Source organism: Anarhichas minor, unplaced genomic scaffold (assembly GCF_050575085.1).
Source record: "Anarhichas minor isolate MPS153535 unplaced genomic scaffold, ASM5057508v1 ptg000042l, whole genome shotgun sequence".
Classification (NCBI taxonomy): domain Eukaryota; kingdom Metazoa; phylum Chordata; class Actinopteri; order Perciformes; family Anarhichadidae; genus Anarhichas; species Anarhichas minor.
The window spans coordinates 12,275,001-12,292,734 of record NW_027466488.1 but is presented as its reverse complement, the minus strand read 5'-3'; the positions used below and the strand labels follow the sequence as shown (position 1 = coordinate 12,292,734).

The 17,734-nt window shown below is 40.9% G+C and overlaps 1 protein-coding gene across 4 annotated transcripts in view; it reads right to left on the bottom strand.

The window, feature by feature from the left end:
* efl1 (elongation factor like GTPase 1) overlaps positions 1–17,734 on the bottom strand; it is a 110,126-nt gene that overhangs the window by 51,961 nt on the left and 40,431 nt on the right. For all 4 annotated transcript variants that reach the window (XM_076109917.1, XM_076109915.1, XM_076109916.1 and 1 more), the window contains 3 exons: positions 11,560–11,675; positions 5,617–5,777; positions 3,800–3,935 (listed from right to left, as the gene is read on the bottom strand). In XM_076109917.1, coding sequence (XP_075966032.1) covers positions 3,800–3,935; positions 5,617–5,777; positions 11,560–11,675 — 413 coding nt within the window. The remainder of the gene's footprint in view (positions 1–3,799; positions 3,936–5,616; positions 5,778–11,559; positions 11,676–17,734) is intronic.

Sequence of the window (17,734 nt, the reverse complement as noted above, 5' to 3'; positions counted from 1 at the left end):
CGTTTGGGTATTTTTTTTAATCACACTGGATTTTACTCCCTGTGCTAATATAAACCTAGTGTGTAATTTCTTAGACAACCAGCTGCCGGTGCGTTCTTCAGGGGGGACCAACTGATCTGGTGCTGGTCTCGTTTTCCCTACTGTAGGTGGGACTCTTCTTTTCATTTTGAAGTCTTCATATGTCAATGTAACAGGGAAACTAAAAGCATCACGTTTCCCATTGTTGCCTGTCTCACAACTGAACTGCACCATCACACTCTCCTACCAAAGCTGTCGCCACAGGTGTTGCTTTTTCAGGGACTTATATCCCAAACATTCTGGTTTGTAAAACACAGTTGAACCAGCCGGTTCTCAGCCCCAGTGATACAGATACAGAAGGAACCCTTTAGTGTCTGCATGAAACTCATACACATCATAGTTAGACGCTCAGAGAAAATGCTTCAGTGTAATGACTAGGGGTGCAACGGATCATAAACCTCACGGTTCGGTTCGGATCACGGTTCTTGAGTCACGGTTCGGATCATTTTTCGGATCAGCAAAGAAAAGGGGAGGAGACAAATATAACATTGCTTTCTATTTATTAATTAAAGAACTTTAAGAACACTTAAAGAAAGAACTTTCGGCTATAGTCTCACATAAAAACTAAAATATTGAAGATGTCCAATTTGAAACAAAATGAAGTAAATAACAAATAAAATTTAAACATTCAAGAATACTAAATTCTGTGAGTATTGTTTCAACTGAACTGAACTGCTCGGCAACAACTTGGGTCTATGTTTACTTCCTTTCAGGTTATGTCATTCAAATACACTGCAATAATGTTTACCATTACTGTGAAATGGTCTACAACTTTTCAAAAAGATGAGAAACGCCAAAGACTCTGTCAAGACTTTATCATCACATATCTTAATAATAAACAATTATCTGACTGGTCTCTCCTGATTGAACTATTGTTTAACTCCATCTGTGACATGGTCCAAAACTCTCCAGAGACTGGACTGTTTTTTATTATTGCTGTTTCTAAGGTCCAGGCCTTATGTGCTATTTCTGTTTTTCCCCCTGCTACCAGTCTCTAGGTCAAAGCCATCTTGATCTATCTCTAAAGAAGAAAAACCTATGCAACCAGGCTAAAGAATCACCAAAAATCAGCATCAACTTTAACAGAACTCTCCAAGACACGGTGTCACTATTCATGATGAGACCTGCGCTGCACTGACATGAACCCAGCTGACCTCTGCCATGTGGTTGATTTCAGTAAAATCATTCAGTCAGTGTTCTGCTAAAGATCTAGGTCACTAGTCACCGCTGGCAGCAGAGAGAGAGGCCTAATGCAAAACAAATGTTTTCATCAATGTTGAATCAGCATCATTCTTTTTCCCTCCCCTCTCCTCCCAGAGGACTGACTTGGAAGACTCGAGCTGTGGCTGAGTCTCCTCAGACAGCTGCTTCACATTAGGCACTGATGATGAGAATTTGATGTTGCCCACGTCTTCAACCCCTGTGACAAACTGCTCACCACCAAAAACCATCAAGCCAGCTGTGTACTCTCCCTCAGCTGCAATCACAGATAAATCCTGAAGCTGATTGGGTGTATGCTACTAATGGAAACCAGTGAAGAGAATCAAACAAAGGACTGTGTTAAGGTAGTCTGAGAGAGAATCAGCCCCAATACATGCCATTCTGTCCTTTTTTGGGAAAAACTGTTCAAAGATCTGCCAATTTATTGTTTCTTTTTTATCAGCAAAGAAGCGAAGTAGAGAAATTTATGTTGAGGGATAAGCCGAGAGAAAAAGTGCTGGACATTTCAACACACATCTGGTCTGCTCTGAACTTCTAGAAGTGCTTCTTACTGCTCTGCTGCCCTCTGTATTGCAGTTTCATAGCAATGTATGCTACAAATACACTGCATGGCCAAAAGGACGTGGACACTTGAACATCACACCCATGGTTTAGTTGAACATGTCATTCCAAAACCATAAATGTTGTTAGATCAGCCTAAACAATAATCAAATACCTAAAATGCAACTAAAACTAATTAAAACCTTCCCTTCACTGGAGCTAAAAGAAGCAGCCCATCTTCTGAAGAACAGACCCAGCCCAAAACATTACCGCTATCCACACAGACCAAAGAACCACTTTGCTACATCACTATGTACTGTGAAGAGATCTGACCAAGGAGCCAACTCACTGATCCTCTAAAAGACACCATGAGTCAGACGGCACCGTGCTGTGATCGTTTATGAGACGTCACCGTGAATATGTGAGCTGGAGGCGCCTCAGCATAAAGACTGTGATCTGATGTGGTTCAGCAAGAAAGAGAGTCAGATCCTTAGAGTTATGAGTGTGCAGCCTTAGCCTTGTGCAGCACTATTATTTCATTAAGTGGAAATCTGTTATGCATTTAAAATGAACTTTTCCTTGAAAAGGAAGAAAGCCTAAGGGAAATGGTAATATGCAGCCTTTTGCTTTCTGAAGAGTTTTATTTTCTTTGTTGTTTAAGAAGGGGTTTTACATATTAGAGTTCAAGTTGAAGCAGCAGTAATTGGCTTGTGACGGTGTCAGCCAAAGATGGTGCCAGAAGAGAAGGAGGGGAAAAAGTGTTGTAAGACAGGAGCATGGAGAGCGACAGCTATTCAGCCGGGTCCAATCGACTGTAAGCACGGGAGCTAGTGCTGGGCGGTATACCGGTTCAACCGTGTAACCCTCTCTTTTATTTGTTACCTATATTCAATTAATAAAGGATAATGGAAGTAAATTCATCTGTTTTTTAATTATGAATCATTACAAATATGCTGTTTTAAAAATAGTAGATAGTCACTGTGAGAAAAAAAAATCATGTATGAAAAAATGTTCGAGATGATCGTTTTATAATCGCATCTGAATGGGAATGGAATCGTGAGGTGCCTAGAAATCCCCCCCTAGTCCGCAGTCTACTTTGGATAACATTGTCAGTGAAATAAATGTACTGTAATGTGTATAATCAATTACCCTGAACAGATGAGAGCAGGTTTAAAAGAGCAGAAACACATGTGTGATAGTGGTAGTACTAGCATCAGTACTGATAAGAGTGTGGGACACGATATACACCATTTACAAATAAACCACATCAACAACAGGTGACATCACCACGGTTGTTCTAGATTAGTAGGTCTTTCTGTCTAAATGGTCTCAATAATATTTTTCGAGAAAACAAAGAAAGTTGTTTGATTTACTGCCTTTTCCACGATATGAGTGTGTTAAATGTCCAAACCACCTGTCTACCACAGAAATGTTTGACAGAATAGATGGTCTTAGAGTAGGTGGTGTCAAATCAGTGTGCTATGGTGGATTAGTCTGTAGGACCACTGAATCTCCAATTTGTTCTGTGATTCAAGTAGGTATGCTGTTGTGCTTATCGATGGCTGTCTCCATCAGTGTAGTAGAACTTTTTGACACAAAAGATTCGCTCATACTTCAGTACAGACGCAGACAGCGGTGGACTTTGACAATAACAGTAACATACTGTAGGCAGCAGTGTTCCTCAAATCAGAACTATAAAGTAAGATGGCAAGATCATGACAGCAAAAATAACTCCTTCGCTCTTCGTTGTTGAACAATTTGTGTATTTCCTTAAAACAAATCCTAAAAATGTGGATCGTGGGAGATGTTCTTGCATAGCCTCTCTTCGAAAAAAGACATTGCAAGCACCATCAGCACACTCACCTGATTCCAACATCTCTACGCAGGTGAGATTACAAACTAAAGAGAGGAACAACCAATTGAATGCAATAACCAGAAGGAAGAAAGGGAATGTACTTACCCAGGACATTTCCTACAGGCACCTCCTCCAGCTCCTCTAGCTCTCTTCCCATCAGCAGGTAGAGGCTTTCCATGGAACAGCAGGACAGATGAGGCACCTCAGTCACACAGTCTGAAGCACTGACACCCTCTGGCAGCTGGCAGAGAGGAGACAAGCAATGAACATGAGGAGCAAAGAGGCTCACAGGGTAGCACTGGGATCACAATGCATGGACAGCTAGGTGACGCTCCTCTGCCCTCTCAGCTGGGATTTAAAAAGCAAGGTCAAATGGAAACAGTAGATATATTTCTCTTGTTTATTGTACATTCTATGTATGTATGTACGAAGAGAGCAATGTGTAACCGGAGTCAAATTCCATGTATGCGCACCAATAAAGCTGATTCTGATTCTGATTCTGAGATGTAATGATTTCGTGGCTCAGATGATCTGCAATGTCTGCATGTATCAAAAATGCAGATGCTGTGATGTAGAGGTAATTGTTGCTTTGGCAGTAAGCACCACAGCTGCTGCTTTGTTGATGGAGCTCCATTTCCTCTTTGTACTTTGCATCCTGGGACGGTTTGGTGACTCATAAGCCTTTTTGTGTTTCTATTAGAAGAGCCTTAGTGGGCTAATTGTGTGATTCAGCATGGTGTGGTAATCCCTGTGTTGTGAATACGTGGTAGCTCGCGCTTTATATAGCTGTCGGCCAACTTTGTTGCATACTTGACGACAATCCAGTCGTCTCAACTCCAACTCCAGTCTGTCATCTAAAGTTGTAAACAATAGCTGGTGCAAAGAAGAGAAAGTCTCATGGGAAGCTCAGAAATACAAGGTGGCCAAGGTGTACACTGATCCTCAGACCAGGAACACACAGCTGACCGCTCCCTCACATCCACCATCCATTGTTAACATGTCTGTCCGTCTCACATCTCCTGAGCTAGTTTGTGACAGTTTAACCTAGAAATATTTTTTTCTGGAGATATAAACTGCAAACACCTGATTCTTTGATTCGTTATTCATTATTGGAGAACTGATGTCGTGTTAAAAGAAAACTGCTGTGATTCCATTCTCTTTCATCCGCTCCCATGAAATTCTGTTGGTACTGCTCAAGTAGCATGCCTTAAACATCTCTGTTTGTTGCAGTTAGGACTTCCAGACTGAACCATCCAAACAGTGTTGTTTACTCGTTGCCTTTTATCCAATGTGGAACACAAGAGAAACATGGTACAGTACATGTAATGGGTTCTTGAGTTAAAACTGCAATTATTTAACTCACTGTAATAAAAAACAAACTAATAATGAGTTAGTGTTAGGCTAGGGCAGTTTGTTATTTGCAATGAGACGCCTCTTTTCATCCTGTTCATACTCGTTAGTCATTGTTTGTGACAAAAAAAGGTAATTCAGCTTCGAGCTCCAAGCTCATTATCGATTCATCTGGTAATTATCTTCTGAATTAATCGTTTATTCGTCTAGTCTATGAAATGGTCTCTAGTCCAAACTCTAAGATACATCAGCAGATGTATGAGACATGTGAGAAGCTGGAACCAGCATGAAGGACTGGACTATCAACTACTTTTCATTTGAAAAGTCACTTGCAGTTTGTGTGTGAAGAGGCAGTGTTAGCAGACCAGAGCTCAAAGGCAACAATGGATGATTTGGTTTTCCACCTGAACTACAGGTTTGAAACAAACCAACGAAAACCATGGACAACCTACTGAATTCCTTAACAGAAGAGATATTTTGGGGCTGAAAAGTGAAGCAACTTAATATTTACAATAGACCTGTACATTCCACAGAGAGAAGTACTATAAAGGTTGATCTATAACTGTGTTTACCGTGCTGAGGCCCTGGGCGGGGTCATACTTTGGTCCCAGAACAAATACTCTCTGTCCTTTCTTCACCACTCCACTGTAGACCCGCGCAAAAGCTATGAAGGTCTGCTGCTCCACTTCCTCCTCTGGCTTTGATTGTTTCAGTGGCAGACTCTCCATCTTAGCTGACAGGGAGACACAAGATACACAGAAAGTGAGACTCAGTCACAAGGAACCATCTCACTTGTACATTATCTGATGCTGAATGCTCGATCTTCTTCCCCTTCTCAGCTCAACCTAAAATAAATATGTGTATATATCAGTGGTGGGCCGTCAGGGCCAGCAAGGCCTTCTCTGCTGGCCTAAACAGAATCACAAAGTTATAGCTATTTTATAATTTTTATTATATATTTATGTATTTTTTTATCACTTATGTATTAATTTATAAAAATATTTTTCCCATTATCTTATTTTCTCATTGCACAGCTCCTGTCTTCCTCAGTTGCTCTGCTTCCAGTGCAGCTTATTTTAAGTAGAGTTTTTATCCAATCAGATTTCACCTCTGTGTCTCTAGGTAAGAAGAGAGGCCCGAGACCTGCAGACTGGTGGGGGGGCGGCAGCAGCAGCAGGAAGTGACGCCACACAAACACAGCTATTCATCACTCGCTGCCCGGTTCTTGTGTTAAAAATATCCGCTTAATAATAAAAAAAACTGCGTTAACGCACGATAAAATAATTGTCGGTGTTAATTAATTAATGTGTTAACGCGATAATCGTTAACGCAGTTTTTTTTTTAATGCAATACACACCGTTGATGCCAGCAAATCACCCAAACAAACAGTGGATGGAGGCTTCAGCAGACCACGTTGATGCAGCGTGTGGGAGAAGTATAGATACACTAAAGCAAGACAAGCTAACAAATGCTACAGCGAAGTGGATACAAACTGCAGCCGATTAGTATTGTGGAAGATGTCGGTCTGAGGAACGTTCTCAAGGTGCGTTCGCGTCGCGTTTGTTGTGAACGCACCTTTAGGATCGCAACGAATGACGTCACGTATGAGCCTCAAGACACACCATCACAAGAAGAATACACGAGTTGTATGAAAAGGAGAGGAATACTAAAGCGGCGGCGTTACAACGTGCACCAGCTGTTGCTCTCACTGGAGACTACTGGACATCGCTGGGTCACCATCATCACCTCGGAGTTACAGCATTATATTGATGAACAGTAGAGCTGCATTCACATGCTCTGACTGTCATGAAGACACACATTTAGATGAAACGTGCTGAAACATTTTATTCCTGTTGCACAGCAGTGGAACGTTTCACATACAGTCAGCACACTGAGCACAGAGTGCAAGAAATAGAACTGCTACTGTGTAAAGGGAATACTGCTGTTAAAAAGCACCTTATTGGTTTAAAGTGTTTGCAAACCAAATGTTATTGCACTTTTGTTCATATAGCAGTACTTTTAAAATAAAAGTGCGCAATACACTACTTTTGAATTAATTATTGAACTTTGCACATAATGCGTTTAATCGCAAAAAAATACACATAAAAGTGGTAAAAAAATGGCACTTAATGAAAGGGTTAACATTCTGAAAAATGAATGAATGTTTGGTAGTTATGATCAGGACTGAAGATAATATTAATATATAATTGCATGGCAGTTTTTGGACTTTTTGTCCTTGAATGACATCAGAGCAACATTTATAGAGTGAGGCTAACGGGTTAAGAGTGAAACAATGTTAGCTGCGTCCTAAGATTGATCCATTTAATCATTATTAAAATCATTTCATGAAAAACATGAAAATGGAACTAGAAAATGCATTTCCTGCTGAAAATGCGTTGGAATGCTGAAAGCTGAAATGAATCGCAAAAACATTGCTGAAAATAGATATCCAATTTAAAAAAATTGCAAAAACCTTAATAATTCAAAAAGTTTAAAGATTACAACTATGAAAAGTCATATCACCCCTCTCATGAAAGAGCTGAACATTTTGATATTCAAATGGTTTCTGTGGCTTAAAAAATTTCATCAGTGGTGATATTTGTAGTAGAAGTTGTAGTAGAAGTATTATTAGTAGAAGTATTAGTAGCATTAGAATAAGTACTAGTAGTAGCAGCAGTGATATTTGTAGTAGCAGTAGTAGTAGAAGTTGTAGTCGAAGTATTAGTAGTAGTTGTAGAAGTATTAGTAATTAGAAGAAGAAGTAGTAGAAGTAGTATCAGTAGTCGTAGTAATAGCTGTAGTAGTGGTCGTAGTATTTAATATAACAGTAGTAGTAGTAGTAATAGTAAAGTCAGTTTTTGAAGTAGCAGTAGAAGTAGTACTAGTAGCAGTCATACTAATAGCTGTAGTAGTAGCAGGAATAGCAGTAGTAGCAGTTGTGGTATAAGTAATAATAGTAGTGGTAGTGGTAGTAATAGCAGTAGTGGTAGTAATAATAGTGATGGTATCAGTAATAGCAGTAGTAGTACTAGTAATAGTAGCAACAGCAAAAGCTGCAGTAGAAGTAGTAGTAGTAGCAGTAGTAGTAGTAGTGATACTAGAAATATTAGTAGCAGTAGTTGTCGCAGTATTAGTAAGAGCATTCATTATTTCAACAAAAACGCCTAATTTTGAACTTAACGTTTAAATACAGTTAATCCATGAGGCTTTTATTTTGAAAGGGTGGTACTGGGTGGGGGAGAGAGGGGGAGAGGAGACATAATCTTAATGTTTGACACATAAACAGGTTATTAAATGACAGGCTTCATCACAAGCATTTCAGTTAGAATTCATTTTGTGGGGCCTTTACTTTAAAATGGGGTGTGTGTGTGGGGGGGGGGGGGTCCTCTTAAAATCTCTAAGACCTGAATGACTGTATGAGAGAGAGACACAGACAGAGAGAGAGAGGGGATGAGTGAGTGAGTGAGTGAGTGAGTGAGAGAGAGACTCTGATCTCTCTGGCAATCTTTCTCATTTGGAGATTATCCTATGTTTTATCATTTACAGTTTACATGACTATTGTCCTGCTCTGCCATGTCTTTCCTCGTCTCTCCCTCTTGTGTCGCGGTGTGTGTAAATGTCACTCGAATCAGGAAACTTATCATAATACCCATATTTGATTGCCTGAGTTGCATCACGTATATCTCTAAATCATGTGTGTGCGGCTTTTATTTTTAAATGGGGGGGGTCCTCTAAAAGTCTCTAAGACCTGAATGACTGTATGAGAGACACACACAGAGAGACACAGAGAGAGAGACACACAGAGAGAGAGAGAGAGAGAGAGAGAGAGAGAGAGAGAGGAGTGCATGTGTGTCTGTGAGTCTGTGTTTATCAACATCACTAATTAGCTTAATCAGAAACACCTGTGTCCTTGCAGCCTTTTCATGGAGATAAAACAGAGAAACACCTCTCAAACAAATCCTCAAAACTCCCATAACCGTAGCTCCTATTGCTCCGATATTAATAAATGAGAGGAAGGATGAGTTGAAGAACAGATCCTGTAAAAATTGTGTCTGTAGTGTAAAAAATGTGGCTGAACTGGCGATCTAGAAATGGGGTACCGTGTTCTGTGGAAGATGTTTTTGAAGCAAAATTTAACATTGGTCTCTATGGAGCAGAAAGTTGGTTTTCCTCTCTATTACAGGCTTCTGTGTCAAATGTGTAAATCTGTGGGATTCCACAGTCATTTGTCTACAACAAGGACAAGATTAGCTACTTCTACATCCAGAAATTATGCATGAAGAGTGAAGATTGTGGACACAGTGGCAAAAGACAAATCTTTTTTTCACAAGAATCTCAAGCTGCTCTTCACTCTAGCGGTGACATCACGCACTCTAAGCTGCGCAATACACACCCATTATAAAGTCAGAAAAGGACTGAAAAAATCATAAAAGTTAAATTGCTGCAGTTCAAAAAGTGTAAAAGATATTAAAAAGCTGAATCATGTGGCAATAGCTCAGGTTTTTCTCAACATTTTAAAGTTGAAATGGTGTCTGTAGCTGAAAGTATGAGGAAGTAGAAGGATTTGAAAGTTGAAAAAGTTTAAGAGGATTTGAACATTTTCTCCATTGAAATCCCATTCAAAAAAAAAGTTGCAAAAAGCTTAATAATTCAAAAAGTTCAAAGGTTAGACATATGAAAAGTCATAGCACACGTGTCCTTAAAACCTCTTAAGCTCGGGCCCTATTTGTAGGCCTCTGCTCGAAAATAGCATACCCATACTAAAGTGACCATAGTTCTGTAACTACAAGGTCTATTTTAATAATTTTTGATGCTATAATCAGATCACAACACTTGTGAGATTGTTCAGATGGGTAATATTGTGTATATGTTGCTGGTTAATATAGTAAATGAAGACATTACACAGCTCAAATTGAAAATAATCAGGTTCGCCTGAAAAAAAAGCACTTTTATTGATATGTTTTTGAAATAATGCATATATCTCCCTAAAAACTCTCCCAAATCATAGCACAACCGATCAGTAGTTGCTGAATAAAGGTTGGCTGGGATAAAGTGAAGAATAAGAGGCTTTAGTCGAGAGAGGTCAAGCGAGGTCATCATTTTCGAACCAGCTGTTGCAGCTCTTACATTGTACTTTTATATACTATATAACTATATATTTCACTTTTTTATCACTCATATTATTCAATACATCCAAATACAGCTGTTAGGAATCATTTTGAGATTCCTAACATCATCAGAGCCTGTTTCTGGCTGTCATCTATAGGATTTTCTCAGTTCATGTGTGTGTATGGGGCTGTAGCTCAGCCTATCATCGGTCGATTTCAGTCAATAAGCCCTCCTTCGACGCGAAAGAGTCTCAGGAAGGCGTGTGTCGAATTTGGTGTTGATTGACAGAAGTTTCAGCAAGTAAAGTTGCAAGAAGTGATGCGTCTCCCCGAGCGTAAATTTCCGCTCGCCGGAAGTCTGACTGCTCGCCCAAACTGGATTGACCGCTCTTATTCTGGAAACAGCTCGGAAGTAAACAGGATGCAGTTGGCAACAATGATTCCAGCTTTGAAACGGATAATCTGCGACATTATTGTACTCATTTTTCATAAAACGGGTCCAAAAACCCACGATTTTTTTCGGCGGAGGGCAGTACGATGGTACCTTTGTCCACTCACAGCTTTGTACTGCTTCCACGGAGAGAAAAACCAAAGGTATTTGTGCGTTCGGCCACGAGTGCTAATGCTATAAAATGCATTGCAACGCTTGGTAGCCGCTAGCATCAGGGTGCAAATATTGATTTGCCGCACACATAACGGTGATTTCTGGCCAGGATTTCATGCTTTTATGCCACATTTTCTAGATGCTTATATTAGTAGTCTATAGTTGTGTTTGGAGTGTGTAAGAAGTGACTTATATGATAGTGTTGCCCATACGTTGCTGTTTAATCCGGAAAAAAAACTGTACCAATCCACAATATTACCGAAGAATAAGGCTATTTTCCGAACATGATTTTCAGGGGTCCTGAGCCCGAGAGCCCCCAAATTTGGGGGCGTCGTGCTTAAGAGGTTTTAATGAGCTGAACATTTTGATAGTTGAATGGTTTCTGTAGCTTAAAAAATGTGGAAGGAGATAGGTAGCAAAATACGTAGTGGAAGAAATAGTTGAGGAAGTTGAATAAAGAGAAACAGGATAACAATAGTTGGAATGCTTAACAGCATTCCAACAATAAAGATTCGAAGATTCCAGTGAAACATCTGGCTGTGTTCCTTTTAGCTGGGTTTGACTAAGAGGGCTAATATGCCATGGATTCCATTCTGCCAGTACCTGACTCTTTTGAGCATTTGATCCACCTTTTTCCCACAGCTCTCTGTGAAATTCAATGATGTAACAAATAGAACAAACTGTCAACAACTTGCAAAGTCAGTCAGAAACATTGCTTCTAGTCTTTTGTTAAAGTGCGGTGCATTCATAGAAACAAAAAGATAGATGAAAAAGTGAGGGAGAAAAATGAGAGTCAAGCTTACCTGTGTCAAGTGGTGCAGGTGGGCCTTCCTGTGGTGTCCTCTCGGAGGACATCCTGTCAGCATGTCTCTGTCTAGCCAGCTCCCTGCGCTGGGCCATCTCCTCCTGGGTCAGCGGCCTGAGAACACACGAACACACACACACAAAGTGAAGGCTGTAGTTGCTGCAGGTACCAGTGAGAAGGTGAAATACAATCCACGAGGTCCAGTTTGACCAATGGATTATTTTCGGTCTGAAGCCTTGTCCGATGCAGACACCGCTGCAGTTTGTGCTGGAGTCCTGTGTCTACGAGGCTTCATCAGGTGGCTCAGACTTTTCACGCAGTGCTAAAGTCAGCCTTGGCCCGCTAACATTATGCTGATTCCAGGATTCCCAGTATCACAAAGCTGGCAGACCGGCTCCTAAACAAGTTCACTTTAGAGGATCAGATCAAGGAGACGAGCTGCTCATTCTGGATTTAACCTGACTTCATTCAACTCACTCTTCTTCTCTCATTAGGCACACTAACCGTTACCCCCCTGTGCTACCTGGAATGACAAGCCAGTCATGAAATAATATGTCAATCATCTAGGGGTGTCCCTGACGAACAACTTTCATTGTTCAATCTGATTGGCTAAGTCTTTCTTAACATCGACTGATCGTTGCATCTTGTTGGTTTTTTTCTTACTCATTGATCCCTGTCTGTTTAATCTTTATGTATCTAAAGAAAAATAGTAAAAACAACACGCATATTAGCCGAGTTTCATGTGACTATCCCTCAGCTTCTGTTTCATAATAATGGGCACCGGTGCTTGTTGTGTGTGTGTGCATGCGTGTGCATGTGTGTGTGCACGTGTGCTGGTGTTGTGCTGTCCGTAGTACTGAAACAGTTATCCTTCTTGCTGTTCATGGTTGTAAATAGAACATTCATGTCATGGTATGAAGTGCAGGGACAGTCAACGAGAGAGCTGCTTCTATACATCTATATAAAATATATGTAGTGCTTTCAGTGGCGGCTGGCCAATAGAAGGCAATGGGGCTTGGCCCCACCTTGAGCCACACAAAAAAAAGAAAAATTATGATAATCGTAAATTATACAAATTGTCAATATTTGTGTTTTTGAACTGTGGAATGTACCCAGTAATATGTGTAAAATGTGATATCTGCGCAAAATATATGCTTTTCCTGCTCGTCCTCTCCGCCTGTGTGCTCGTCTGCTCGTGCTCTCCGCCTGTGTGCTCGTCTGCTCGTGCTCTCCGCCTGTGTGCACGACACGTCTCAGAACGCGCAGCTAGGGGGGCAAAATCGTTTTTGCCCAAAAGAGGCGGGTCTATGAAGCAGTTTAGCCAATTGCTCATTAAAGATATAAATGAGTGACATACAATTTAGTCAATCAGCGCCCTCAAATAGATTCAGTGTGGGGCCAAAACGATTTTGCCCCCCTAGCTGCGCGTTCTCGTCAGGAGAAGTCTCTACAGGCGAGCTCCAGCGCGAGCACTACTCCTCCAAGTCTCGTTGGAGAGGAGAACTTTGGCAGAGATTCTGCAGGCCAAAGAGCTGATATCAGATCAGCCTGACCTCACAATCAGACAGCAGACTAGCGGGAAAGGGAAGCAGTACATGCGAAGCTTCTGTACTAGCTGTACACCAGACAGGTTTGGCTAGCTGGATGACGTCATGATAATAACTTATTTAGCTTTTTAAAACAACGGGGACAGATCCAGCACAGACAGTTATGGGAGTGAGGGATGAGGAGGTAAGGAAACATGAGAACACCAGGACACACATGGAGAACTCTGTCAAGCTACATATTCAGCAAAGTGAACATCTTTTCTTCTAGATAGTTGTCCTCAGTCTCATCTGCTTAACTTGGTCATGGAGGCATCAACATTTAATTGAGATGGTAAATTAACAGTGAAAACTCATCATAGCTTAATTTAACATCAGTATTCATAATTACACTTCATGTTTACTTCTCCTGATCTTTACCTCCTATAACAAGGTCCATAGGGGCATCTCAATAAATAAACATGTTCTATTATATTATATAAGTGTTATTTACTGCTTTTTTTCGTGTTGGAATAAATGTTAAATATTTAACTGCAAAGTAGTAATGCGTGTTTGATACTTTAATTTTTTTGCATTAAATCATACTGGGATGTTTGCTGAAATTGATAGGATGGCCCTACCTAGAAAATTTTCCACCAGCCGCCACTGAGTGCTTTTATAGTTCTGTTCTTCTGTGAGAGAGAGTTCATGTGTGTTCTGTGAAAAAATGTGTCCTTTGATTTTGAAACAGTGCTGTCATGTTGTTATTTAGTCTTTCTACTTCGAGAATATCGTCAAGATGCTGCTCTGATGGTCCAGTAAATGTAGATTTCATATTCACAAACAATAAGGAGATTGATTGAAAGCACAAGTCATTTTCATATTATATTAACAGTATTATTAATAGGCTGATATCTGTACCACAGTAGGCTATATACCATGATTTATTGGGAGAGACCAAGCCATTCTATGTTAAATCACACATTCAACACCCCCATATAGCCAGAATGGAATGATCCTTTGTTTCATAACCACAGATTTCTACCACTGTGATGATTCAACTGTGAGACAGTCGAATCAGGCTCTTTATATCCAATCATTGATAGTTAACCCTTACAACCATTTGTGATAAAGTTCAGAGGTTTACCAACTACAATGTAATGCCCACCGTCTAAATGAACTGATGTGGGACCATGCATTCTATCAGCCTCCCTATACTGTACAACAGGAGTGTCACTGCCTCTCTGACCACAAACCATTTCTAAAACATGGACTCTGTTCAAGTGGCAAACAGATATGTGCCGCAGGGGAGCTGTAACAACAGAACACGGCAATATTTTGCTTCATGGCCTGATCCTTTCTATATGTGCCGTGTGGTCGGAGTGTTGTGTGTGTGTGTTTCCTCTTCAAAGAGACCACAGTGACTACAGCAACACAGCTGCTCAAAAAAGGCCTGAGTGACGGCATCCAACACATGATGACAAATCACTTAAAACAGCCCATCATTTTTCCCTGACAGCAGCAGCCCTGTCGGACCCTGAGACGGACTGCAGCTCTCTATCTTATTAAGAATTGTAACAGGAAACCACAGAGAGCAAACCCACTGTGACGGCCTCAAACAGCACCAGACCGCTCAGTCACTGAAGCTCTCACGTTAACAGGAAGCTTATCAATTAATGTATGTGAGCCAAACTAGTGCTGGTTTTAATTTCCCGTATGATATCAATTTTTCACACACCGTCATACCAGTGCATAGCCGAAACAACTGCTGTCACTCTTCAACAGGCAGCTAAATATATTGTTCGCCGCTAAGAGCGCTACGTTTCGGAGCTAGTTGTATTATGTGTATTGAGAGGGACCTCTAGTCATGGTTATAACTTTATAACAACAATTAACTAGAAAATTCCTAAAGAAATTTTGACACTGTGGCTTCTACTGCCCGAAGAAATCGCAATATATACACACGCCAATGTTACCGGTAGTGTCATTCAGGTTCAATTGAGATAGCGCTACTCTCTTTTCTGCATTTTAGATTCATACTCTTGGATTGAAACTTGTATTTGTGGGGCTATTATTTTGAAAGGGTGGGACTGGGTGGGTGAGAGAGGGGGAGAGGAGACAGGGGAAAAGTCCTCTAAAAATATCTAAGACCTGAATGACTGTATGATAGAGACACAGAGAGGGAGAGAGAGACAGACAGAAAAATAGACAGAGAGGAGAGAGAGGCTGAGTGAGACAGGCAGATGGACTGAGTGAGTGGGGGAGAGAGACAGGCAGATAGACAGTTATAGGCTTTTATTTTAAAATGGGGGGGAGTCCTCTAAAAGTCTCCAAGACCTGAATGACTGTATGAGAGAGAGACACACACACACACAGAGAGATAGAGGGAGAGGAGTGTATGTGCGTGTGTGTCTCAGTGCCTCTGTGTGTTTATCAACATCACTAATGAGCTCATATAAACACCTGTGTGCTTGGGTGCATGTTGGTGATTGGAGCACCTGTGTGTTAGAGGCTAATTAAGAGAGAGAGTAACCAGTGATTTCCAACAAAACTACCTGTCAAACATATGCCCTCTATACCAAAACCATGAGACTAATCAATAAAATATGGATACCGTGAGAAAGATAAGACTCTGGCAAACGCGGAGATGTGTTATTTATGTTTGTGGTCTTAAAAATGTGAGCTCAAGCGCAATATGCAAAACTGGTACCGTCTCCTTTCTTTGAGAAATGAGTGGTCAGATTTAACATGGAGTCTAATGGAGCAGTTGGTTGGAGTTCATGTCGCTCTGCTGCTCCCTGAGCCAAATGTGTAAGTCCGTTGGATTCCACAGACATCTGTGTGTGACAGCACAACATTTACAAGCTTTTTGGCCAAAAATGGTGTATAAAGAGTAAAAATTGTGGGAGCTGCAGCAATTTGTTTGTAGAAATCACAGAATATTTTCCTGCTCTGCTCCACTCTGACAGTTATGCTCTCACTCTAGCTCTTAACGAGCCGTGCAATACACACCCATTATAAAATCTGAAATGGACCCAAAATGTTCCTGAAACTTAATCTGTGACTTCATGAAAACTGTGCTAGCTATCAAAATGTCCCTTTGGCTCAATAAAGTGCAGCGTTTTGTCTACGTTTCAAACTTTGAATCATGTTTCTACGTAAAAGTATGGCTAGTCAATATGGGCCCAAAGTTAAGTGTTTTTTTTAGCTCTCTTCACGCCGGAACCCCATTCAAGTCAATGGGGCGATTTTTCTCCGTTTTTGGGGATTTTCGGGAAAACCGTTTGGCGAATCTCTCCAAAAAATAGATAGCACACTATTCCCGATCAGGCCGCACGTTTTGATGTATTTTTCACGCCGCTGTTGGCAACGCTGTGTGAGGAGAAGCGCGCCAAACTTTTTGGATAATAATCATTATTATTAAGCCCGATGGATAATATACAGTGTGCTTTGGCACAGGCAGTTTTACTGCCTTGTGCCACAAAGCCACACTGAATAACCCCCAACTAACGCTCTTTAACAGGGCAAAACACCACGACACAACAGTTTATGACAAATAAACAATTTGTAACACTAATAATTGTACATTTATAAAATTTCACCGCCAAACGGCATGCTGGGTACAGCTCACTAGCTAGCCCATTAGCACAACAGTCTGTTAACAGCGAGAGGCTCCGTCGCTACAGTAACGTTACATTAAAGAACAGAAAAGAGTGATGCAGGACGAACAAAGACAGACCGGAGATGCACCGATATAGTCTGTGCCCAAGAGAGGAGCTGGGCCGTCGGATTCGAGGCCGTCAACCAGTAACGTTAGCGCAGTGAAACGGTGAAGCCAAAGGGTCAGACATCGCTTGAAGAGGCATTTGCTCGAGGCACTGCATATGACAAGAAAAGCAAGCGGTGGAGCAACATTACGAAAGCAATAATGATCCAGCTATGCAAGGACATGGTCCCGCTACAGACAGTCGAGAAAGTAAGTCACTATAAACCTATATAAAAACACAGTCAAGGAAAAAAATAATACCGTGATAAACCGTGAAACCGCCAGAATCTTAAAAAATACCGTGATACACATTTATGGTCATACCGCCCAGCACTAAGCCACACATCTCAATGTGTGCTACATACAAGGCCCCATGCTTCCCATCAGACCTCTGAGACTCACTGGTTATAATGGGAATGCCTGCTGCCGTTATGAGGTCATGGCTTTCAAACACGACATGGATACCTTTTAACTTTGGAAAATGTGTGCTGGAAAATGAAATAACATATTGATACAAAGCAAAACACACTTCATCGCTTTCTGCCGCTGATTTTAACAGAGCAACCAAAATGTTCTCGTAAAAGCAACAAAGGGTGTTAGTTGACAAATCTTAGCAATTACGAGTTATAAATTACCTTGTTGTAATAAACTGGAATCAGCCTTAAACGTACAAGATCTCAGATTGGGAGCATTTTGATTTCCACTCAGCGGCTCTCAAAGGCTCATAGCTAATGGTGCTAATGCCGCTAACGGTGAAAGTGCTGACAGAGCTAACAGGTTTTACCTGAGGGGAGCTCAGACCTCCTCTCTTTCCACAACAATAGTTGTTTGATGAGATATTAAAGCTCAGAATGTTGAATACAGATCCTTAAAGCCTGCAGACT